The sequence below is a fragment of the Globicephala melas genome, chromosome 16 (assembly GCF_963455315.2).
Source record: "Globicephala melas chromosome 16, mGloMel1.2, whole genome shotgun sequence".
NCBI lineage: Eukaryota > Metazoa > Chordata > Mammalia > Artiodactyla > Delphinidae > Globicephala > Globicephala melas.
In genome coordinates, this window is record NC_083329.1 from 34,346,684 (window position 1) to 34,357,535 (window position 10,852).

The 10,852-nt window shown below is 40.5% G+C and overlaps 1 protein-coding gene across 1 annotated transcript; it reads left to right on the plus strand.

Annotated features, from left to right (window-relative positions):
* The first annotated feature begins 2,756 nt into the window (after positions 1–2,756).
* On the plus strand, positions 2,757–4,105 carry FGFBP3 (fibroblast growth factor binding protein 3). Its single transcript, XM_030865563.2, has 2 exons — positions 2,757–2,878; positions 3,246–4,105. The coding sequence occupies exon 2, from the start codon at positions 3,335–3,337 to the stop codon at positions 4,103–4,105; it is 771 nt and encodes a 256-aa protein (XP_030721423.2). The 5' UTR covers positions 2,757–2,878; positions 3,246–3,334.
* Positions 4,106–10,852: the final 6,747 nt, after the last annotated feature.

A 10,852-nucleotide genomic window follows, 5' to 3' on the forward strand; every position in this document is an offset into this window, starting at 1 on the left:
GCTGGTCACAAAAGGACAAATACTGTATGATTCCACTTATATGAGGTAACCAGAGTAGTCCATTCATGGAGACAAAAAGTAGAATGGTGGTTGCCAGGGGGTGGAGGAAGGTAGGAATGAGGAATTATTGTTTAATGGGTACAGAGTTTCAGTTTTGGAAGAAGAAAAAAGTTCTGGAGCTGGATGGTGGTGATGGTTGCACAACCATGTGTGAATGTACTTAATGTCACTGAATTGTATACCTAAAATGGTTAAAATGGTAAATTTGGGGGTGGGATGAATTGGGAGATTGGGATTGAAATCTATACACTACTGATACTATGTATAAAATAGATAACTAATGAGAACTTACTGTATAGCCCAGGGAACTCTACTCAGTGCTCTGTGGTGACCTAAATGGGAAGGAAATCCAAAAAAGAGGGGATATGTGTATACGTATAGCTGATTCACTTTGCTGTACAGCAGAAACTAACACAACATTGTAAATCAACTATACTCCAATAAAAGTTAATTTTAAAAACAAAATACAAAAAAGAAAAAAATGGTACAATTTATTTTATGTGTATTTAACCACAACTTATAAAAAGTAACTTCTAGTAAGACGTTACCCCTTTCTGACATGGCATAGCACATCTGTGTGCCCTTATGTTTGTTTTGGGGGCAATGTTTCTGACAGAAAGCATGGTCTCGAATGTCTCCTTTAATAATTACGACTTTCCAGTAGCAAACTTTTTCACTGTAATTAGTGAAAAATGTCACTAGATGTCACTCTTTAGCTGAAAAACTATTCCAATTTGGTTCAGTAGCCGATAGCTATAAGTAATTCCAGAGCATCAGATAAAAGCCTGTATATAGTGCTTTGCTCATACAAATACGGTTTTCTGGGAAAGAGAAGGTTTCCATCTGTGAAATGTATTAATAAGCTACTCTGTTCATGAAATTTATGTTAATGTTTATTAACTTCATTGGTACTAATTGTTTTTCACTATAAATTGAGTTTGTGTAATTAAGACATAACTAACTTTGTAAGTGATAGTGAAACACAAAGCTGAAATGTAAAGATCATTTATCATTGAAAGTCAGGTGGCTTTACCACTAAATGATGTGTGACATTGGGTAAGTCCTTTAATCTCTCTGATTTCACCAGAGTAGTAGAAACATCCTTTCTTAGGTCAATATACACTACCGTATATTTGCTCTGTGCTAAAACATATTTAAGTACACTCTAATTCTAAAATATTTCGGGTTTTATAGTAGTAATCAAATTGTAACTGTTGAAATACAATACCAATGGGAGTTCAGTAACAGAAAATACTGCCCACAAGAAGACATTAGGAAATATAATGAGACTTCTTGATGTCCTGAGGGAGTATTTTAGGAAAATACTTGTATTAAACAATTATAGTCAGAGGTATAAACTCTTGAAATAAAAAAGACCACATTTACTACTGAGAACAGTTTTTAAAAGATAATGGAATATCCTAAAGTGTAAAAGAAAAATTGCTTTGTTTACCTGTAAAATTCTTAAGATTCAAGAACACATTGATTCTTAAAGATAAACCATTTGAATTGGTAATATTACACTATAATCAAAATAATTTTTTAAACTTCTAATTTTTGTAAGAAGTTTGTAATTGAGTTATAATACCTAAAAACAATCAAAAGACCAAATTCTCACCGCTGGATGAAATGCTGGACATTATAATGCATCAGTAAATGAGGATATTACATTTTTATTAGTAGTAACAGTTAATTAGGATTAAGAGTATTAGGATGAGAAAAACTATCAGAAATGGTAGGTAAAAATATAGAACTCAGAATGATATAAAAAATAGAGTGTAAATCGTGCCCAGTTAAGGATATTGACAGTTGTTTTGTTTAATTTCATTATATTTAACTCTTAAAACTTAGATCTTTCTGTTTAACTTTTATATTCACATGATTAAATATGTAAAAGGAGAGGGGGTGTAGTAGCTAAAGGGTACAGATTTGCTTTTTGTGGTGATGAAAGTGTTCTAAGATTAACTGTGGTGATAGTTGCGCGTATGTGTGAATATATAAAAAACCATTGAATTTTACATTTTAAATGGGTGAATTGTATGGTATATGAACTATATCTCAATAAAAAGTAGGTGAAGGAAGCACTATTCAAGGTTTTTTTCTAATACTGCAAATATAGTTATGAATGCCTATTTTTAAAAGAGCATTGAAAACAAGTGGTTTGCGGGGGAGGGATAAATTAGGAGTATGGGATTAACAGATGCACACTACCATACATAAAATAGATACACAAAGATTTACTGTGGAGCACAGGGAACTATATTTAGTATCTTGTAATAAACCATAATGGAAAAGAATTTTTAAAAAAGGAATATAGATATATCATATATATGTATAACTGAGTTACTTTGGTGTATATCTGAAACTAACACAATACTGTAAATCAACTATAATTCAATTAAAATAAATAAATAAAATTCAAGTAAAATATGTAAAAGGAAAGAAAAGAATGATTTGTTAAAATTCGCGTGATTATTTTAAACACTGGAAGCAAAAAAGATTTATATTTCATGTTACATTGCCACTTCTATCATACATCTGTGTGTCTGTGTGTCCGTGTGTGTGTGTGTGTGTGTGTGTGTGTGTGTGTGTGTGTGTGTGTGTGTGTGTGTGTGTGTGTGTGTGTGTGTGTGTGGCACGGTGGTGGGAAGTCTCCCAGGGAAAGAGAGAGAGAAGTCTGGGAGGGGCATAGTCGGGGAGGCCTGTTCCGTTCCATCGATAACACGTTCATTCACTGGAAGCCGGCTAAAACAGACTAATCCTTCTTGCAGTCATTCCCTCTATCTTAACAAGGCTCCGCCACCTCGCCCAGAACTCGGTAAGTTCAAAGTGCAGTAAAAGTGCGTTTTTCCAAAGAATAATCTGAAATGACATTGTAGATAATTTACTGGAGGGTGGAGAAGGGAGGGGGTGGAGGAAGGGGTGGAGGTGGTAATTATCAGGCATCGCTTTGCTATCATATTTGCAATGGGGAGAAAAACCTCAATGCGCAAATAGTTTCAAAAAGATTAGACAGTAATTGGCTTTTTCCCAGGAAACCTCTTCAGAGGGGCCACTCGCAAACTGCTGCTGCCCACTGAAAACCGAGGCCCAGAAAGTCTGGGGTGGAAGATTGGCAGGTGCCTGTGCTTGGGCCAAGGGCTGCGCCCGACTCAGTCAGTAGCCGTCTCTGCCTCTGTCCCCAGGTCTAAGGGATGCTGCTATCCTGGCCCTGCTACCACTGAAGCGCTCAGGGGTACCTGGAAAGCCGACCTGAGTGCAGACACCACGAGCCATGAGTCCTCTGAGGCTGCGAGCGTCTCTCTCGTTGCTGCTGCTGCTGGGTGGCTACCTCCTCGAGGGCGCCGGGAGAAACCAGGGGGCGGTCGGCAGCGCGGTCGAGTCAGCCCCGGGCCCCGCGGGCGGCTCCTCCGGTCGCTTCGTCAGCCCCGAGCGGCATGCTTGCAGCTGGCATCTCCTGCCGCCCGCCCCAGGGCCCGCGGCGGGCAGCGAGCTGGCGCTGCGCTGCCAGGGCCCGGACGGGGCGCGCCACCAGTGTGCCTACCGCGGGGAGCCGGGGCGCTGCCCGATCTATGCCGCCAGCCGCTCGCACTACTGGAAGCAGGTGCTGGGTGGGCTGCGCAGGAAGCGGCGGCCCTGCCACGACCCCGCGCCGCTCAAGGCCCGCCTGTGCGCGGGCAAGAAGGGCCAGGGCGCGGAGCTGCGCCTGGTGCCCCATGCATCCCCATTCGTCAGCCCTACTGGGGCGGGCTTTCCCCGGGATCCCAAGCTCCGGGCCAGGAGCCGGGGGCAGCCCCGAGAGACCGCGCGCAACCCCACCGTAGGGGCCCCGCCTCCCTCGAACGCGCCGCCCAAAGGGAAGCCCTCTGAGAAGAAGACCAAAGGAGGCAAGAGAAAGGCTGCATGGAACTCAGACGAGGAGCGATCTCTGGGGACCCGGCCCGATCCCGACGAGCTGGACGAGAACACGAAGCTCACGGAGACCTACTGTGCTGAGAAGTGGCATTCCCTCTGCAACTTCTTTGTCAATTTCTGGAATGGCTGAGGGTGCGGGCCTGGGGAGGGAAGGGGAGAGGGAGGGAGGGGATCTGTGCGCAGCCCGGGAGGGGAAGCTAAGGGTATCCTAGGCCACAAGATACTGGATACAGAGTGGGGAAGAGTCCAGGTTCTAGAATGGGTCTGGGGGGTGGAGGTGGGGCTTGGGATGAGAGTATAAAGGCTATGGAGAGTCTGAGACAGCAGGGAAGTTAAAATTTATAAAGAGTCGACCCTGTTTAAGAGCAGAAGAACTAGTAGAAACAGAAGTAGGCATACCATAAATGTGTAAAAACTGTAGACTGGGGAGAGAGACGGGTACAGAGAGAGGCTGAAAAAATGAGTGGGAAAAGTTGACTAAAATGATGTGACTCTCGTGTGGGAAGCAGGATACATTGTACACTGTTTAACGCATTTCTATTAAAATATACTCATGAGCAGCTGATAACCTGAGCCAGGTTGAATTTTCAGTGCCATCTCACCTACTCAGCTGACAAGATTACCAACTTTTTTTCTCTTTAGGAATTAGTATGAACTTGGGTGCTCTCTCCTGCCATAGATGATCCCTATAGGGGATCAATGGATCTGAAGCCATTCAGAGCTCAAAACTGACTCCAGTGAAAATGTTTTCAGCATGATTGCCTTTGAATTCTTTTAGAAGTGCTGCTTTTAAACAGAGTGATGCCTAGTGTTCTGAAACTGTCCTATTAACCTTCCAAATTCAGAAGTGAATTATAAGAGTTGAGTGCTCCAGTAGGTTTTAAAAAACAATTCTCTTTGTATTTGATCGTATTTTTTAAAAAAGCTAAAATGTAAGTACATATCTCAGAGTCATTTGGACCATTATGGAAGTCATCTCTCTGTCTCATGTAATTAATTGTTAACATATTTCATTTTAAATAAGATGAAATGATAGACTTTGCATGTGTTAGGTGCTCAATAAAAACTGTACGGCTAGATTTAAAGAACTGGCAGGACAATGGAAATTTTGACTGCATTTGATCTAGTTCTGAGTATACCTTGAAGTTAGTTCCTAAAAACATCTTGAATTGTTGGGGAAAGACAAGAACAAGTCTGCATAAGGGAAAAATCACAAACTGACAAACCCTGGGTCCTATCATTGCTCTGTTTGGCCTGCATGCAGTTCTCTCATTTTTCCACTCTTCCTCCCTCCCTCCCAATTGGGATTTGTTGCTAGCATTTAAAAATTAGATAATTTCATATAAAAAGCCAGATTTCTGAATTCTCTTGTAAAATTAGATCTAATGACATTGGACACATCTTTCCACATTGCAACAACTGGCTGATGCTGAATATTGGCTGACCTCTTTAGAGTAGATATATTTTCTTGGGTTTTCCCACTGCTGCTGCACGTCTTATAAATTGACTTTATTCATTTATATTACAGGGCTGAACCCATGAGACATTTAAGCCACCACCAGATATAAGTGTTTTTGGCTGACCTTCTGTTTTTCTCACCTCCTCTCCTTTAAAATAATGGTAAATGCAACAATCTTACAGATACTGAAGATCTCCTGAACTTTTTCCTCCTTGACCAGCCCCTAGAAAATGTAAACTATCTTTTACCTATTCTGTACATTCTTCACACAATTGGCAAAACATTCAGATTGACCATAGTTTCATGCCACGTTTATGAATCACATTCTGAGTAACATTGACCATTAGATAAAATTCATCTTGGCCAAGGAAAGGAAGCTCAGAGTAGCTTGAGACCACCCCCTAAAGATAGGATTGCAAGGTTTGAGGGATCTTAATTCCCCGACCAGGGAACGAACTTGGCCCCCCTGCAGTAGACTGCCAGGGAATTATCCAAAGGGATTCAGTCTTACAGGGCACTTACACAAAATGGTGATCAGAAACTCTCCATCTCCACTGGGAGCCACATAAAAAGAAATAAGCAAGAAATGTGTAGTTGTAGAAGGGAGAATTATCTGATGAGGAGAACAAAATACAGCGCTCGTATCCCTGACGCGTAAGCAAGAGGGTATGTGTGATGTCCTTCGATGACAGCGACTTGAAAGGAGATGAGAATGTTTCTGGTCTTGGAGGCTTGGGGACAACAGCTGCCCTCCCAGCTCCATGGTTTTCTTACAACTTCAAAGAGCATCTCTCCTTACTTCCTGCCCGAGGCTTACAGCTGCAGAGCTTTGATGAACTTACCCCAAGTTTGTCCCTCCTGTGACCTCTGGCTCACCACATTCAAACTCTTCCCCATTTCAATTTTTAAAAGCAGGCATAAAAGCAGACCAAAGCCTTCCTTTCCCTTTTGTAAAGCAAGACAGCTGCTTCAGCCATATTAAAATTATTAGGTGGTCATTATATACAGACAACAGCAGTTAGAAAAAGATAATGTAAGGTGCCATTAATAATAGCAATCCAATTCAATAAACTCAATAAAAATATACAAGAGCTATGTGAAGAACACAGAAATACTTCTGAGGGCAGAACAGAAAGACTTGAGTAAATGAAAACATGCGTGGATTATGATTATGATTATGATTAAAGAAGCCTTAACATTTAAAAATGTCAATCTGTAAATAATCTATACATTTAAACATGATAACAACAGACTACCAAAAGGATTTTTTGGTGCGAGAATTGGGCAAACTGATTCTAAAATTCCAAAGGAAAACCAAAACGAATTTGGGGACTGGAGGGGTGCAGGGTTGTATGTTTCAGAGAGAGAGAAAAAAAGGATGCTTTCATTGAGGTTAAGGGTACAATTTGAAATGGTTAAATACAGAATCTCCCGAAGGACTGCTGGCAGCACAGTGCAAAACAATGTAAATGATGTGAGTGGACTGTTTCTAGGTAACCACAGGGACTCTCCATAGAAGGCCAGAAGCTTCCAACCAGCGCTTCGGTTGACTGTTGCCGCCTCTGAGCTGGGTGGTCATGTGATCGTGGCGGGGCTGAGGACCCTAAACCTTTGATCCATATGTTCTTTTGTTCCCAGGCATAACGATCACAATGAGAACGACTCTTCTCCAAATCGAGACAGGGAGAGGGCCCTTATGCATTGATTTTAAGATGTGGGGAGAGAGGTGAAGGGAAGATGGCCAGTGTGGGATCCCCAGGAGGGTGAGATGTCACAGTTTATGTTTAATCATGTGTTAGTATTCCTTGGGAGTGCCACAGGATGAAATGTTTGCCAGCATTTAGAGGTAGCTCTTTACCTTCTCTCTTTTCTCCCTTCCTATTATTACTTAAGGCTTGGGAGGGCTCTCGATTAAATTTTAAAAAAGCAAAGCAAAAGAACACACACACACCATACACACACACACACACACACACAGAGGATTGGAGTATTTTGAAAACTTACTGCCTGCAGTATGCCCAGAGGAAAGAAGTTGATTAGGACAGTCACGTCTTTCATTCCTTAGCTCACACCAGCAGTCTCCACCATGTGGGTATGCAACCAGCTTCTCAGATGGGTTTGGATGTTCCTGCAAAACCCTGTTAAAATCCACAACATAAACCCTCAGGAAAATCTGGAGGGTGAAATCACTTTGAGTAACTGTGAATGGCTGGCACCTACACTGTTACAAAAACTTTGAGTCACCGAGAATGAAGAACCTCAGTGTAAGAGGACAGCACGTATGCCTAGAAGCAGGTGGGCTGCCTTAGGAAGGCTGGGGGCAGATTTAAGGCTGGAGAGCTCAAGTTATTTGCAGGAGGGATAATTAGCCTCATGAGACCAGCTGGTAGGATGTAAGAGGGGATGGGCCAGAAGGGGCCTCGACTGAGCCCCTTTGACTGCAGCCTCGAAATTTGGCTACTGTTTAATGGTAAATTTGTTCAAAATAGTAGAGGAGGCCTTCTCTTTTAACAGTCATGAAGTTTCATTTGCCGTTAAAAAATAATAATAACTATTGTTTAATGTCAATGATCTTCTTGAATTTTGAAAATAACTTAGAAAACCATTTAGACATGACTGGTGTGTTATTTTGGTAACGAATGCAGTTTCACAAAATTCTATATCAATAACATAAAAGTCCCTTTGTTTACGATTCTGTTGTTTATCTCAAAGTTTGCCATTAGATCCTAATTGAAATTCATAGACTTCCTGGTCCTTGTTAAATATTGAAAGTGAGAGCTCAGATCTAAGAGTGAGAAGGGTTAATGAGCTTGTGAACTTGTGTTGGTGGCCTGTTCCCAAGTCTGAACTCTGCATGTGTTGGGGAATAATGGCTGCTTATTAACCTCCCAGGCGGAACAGCTGGTGGGGATCAAAGGCACACTGCACTACATGGTGTTGCTCAAACTGACTTCCCACCTAACCCCCAGGAAACGTGCCAGGTCCCCAGGGAGGGGTGGGTTGCACTAAACCCAGGAGCACATTGAAAGAAGGTCTGTCCCACTAGAGTCTCTCTGGAAATGTACCAGGGGACCCCTTGGGAGTAAGGGATTGATTCTCAGAGCTATAGAAATAGGGGTGGGAATACTACGATTATTTAGGCAGAGACATCACTCCAAGTCGCATTTCCCTCTTTAGGTCCTCCTCCAATATTTGCAGGGCCTGTGGCAAGAGTTCCAGTGGAGGGAAGTCCACATACGGTATGTCTAAATATTAAATAATAGTAATGCAAGCTAATGAATATAGTCTATCCTCCTATCTTGGCTATACCTTTGAACAACAGAATTTTAAATATATACGTATGAAAACTATAATTTTTATACGATTGAAAGTGGTAAAATGTCAAAGACAATGAAATTTAATGATCATGGTGCGTGTTTGGGGTCCTCTTGATGGGCCGGTGAACGATGGATGAATAATAGTGACCTATATAATTCACAAGTTATTACATTGTAATTTTTTGTCTTCATTTCAGCAAAATTGCTAATTATGCTGTCTGGATTATAACGGCAAGATTTGTGCCAGAAATGCCCAATTACATAATAATTTTTGAGTCATCTTAGTTGTTAGGTGGCTTTTTATTCATTTCGATTTTGAGAAACTTCATTCTGCTGAGGCAGTAGCAACTGAATTTGTCAATGAATTTCTTAGATTCAGAAATGAACCCGAAATTTTATAAATCACATTCAAGCACTGGTGTTGGAATTGCAAATGATAATTAACATTATTACAGAAAGTAGCATAAAATATTTAATGTATTTGTAAAACATTTTAATTTAATCCTATAAATTGCTATCACTTATACTTCAGTGTTTCATCTCTTAAAGCAATATCTAGAACCATTCAATATTAAATTCAAAGTTTCCAATTTGTTCAAATCTCTCTTCAGTTGACAGGATACCTTGCTCTACAAAGGCCAGAAAATAGGCTCTATTGAAATTAGTTTAGAATCAATTATGAATAAATCTTTTCCTTCAAAGTCATGCAAACATCCTTTTCCATTTTGATTTCCTTATGTTTTATTAGAATGTCACTTTTGTTCATATGTCACATGCGGTTTCATTCAATTTAAATAACCACTTTTCACTAAAATTAAAAAAGTATTTTTAATTTTTTTAAAAGTGAAATAGGCAATCTTGAATCTATATGTTGTTCTTATAAGCTTTTGATAACCTTATTAATAGCAAGTGATATACCAAAAATAAGTACGGAGAGAGCACATTTTAAATTAATTTCATTTTCTATCACCAACTACAATTTGTTCTTCATTTGAAGATCTGTTTCACTTAACTCATCTCACACATGTTCTGTCTTATCTAGCTTAAGTCCCATTGCTTTAGCACCATTTCATAGGCTCTCACATTGTGTGTCAGAAAGGTCAATTTTAATGTGTACTTCATCAAGATGTGACATCTCTGGGCAGATCCAGAAAATAGAGCATATAATCTTTGAATTGTTCCAAAGAATGCCATTGCTACTAGCACAGTTGAGACCCTGTCTCCTGAAATAAAGTCAAACTATGCACTGCACTGCCCAATATAGCAGCTATTAGACACATGAGGTTCTGAGCATTTGAAATGTGGCTAGTCTGAATTGAGATGGGCTGAGAGTATAAAATACATACTGGGTCTCAAAAGCTTGGTACCCCTCCCCCTACAACACAAAAATGTAAGATGTTACATGAAAAAATTTTATAATATTGCTTGCATGTGGAAGTGATATTTTAGAGATATTAGGTAGGTTGAAGAAAGTAAATTATTAAAATTACTTTTACCTGTTTCTTTTTATGTTTTTTCATATAACTACTTGAAAATTTTAAATCACATATATGTGGGACTTCCCTGGCGGTCCAGTAGTTAAGACTCCATGCTTCCACTGCAGGGGGCACGGGTTCGATCCCAGTTGGGGAACTGAGATCCTGCATGCCACATGGTGAGGCAAAAAAACCCCTTAAATTAAAAAATAAATCACGTATGTGACTGGCATTATATTTCTATTGGACAGTGCTGGTGTAGAACACCAAGAATGCTTCTGGATTTTTGTCCAAAATTCTGGTTTGCACATCTTTCCCTTAACCAAGATGGTATAGGCCTATTTTATTTATTTATTTAGTCCTCTTGGAGCGGCATGCGGTGGGAGAGGTGGGGGGGGGTGGATTTTAGTTCCCTGACCTGGGATTGAACCCACATCCCCTGCAGTGGAAGCATGGAGTCTTAACCACTGGACCGCCAGGGAAGTCCCCAACAACCTTTTAAATCAATACCTACAGTTGACATTTTATTTTCGTTTCTTCAATTCTTGAGTGAAAACCTGTGCTTTTTACAACAGGTGTGAAACTAATGAAACATTAGTTTGGACTGTTCTGGCTATAACTTTTGA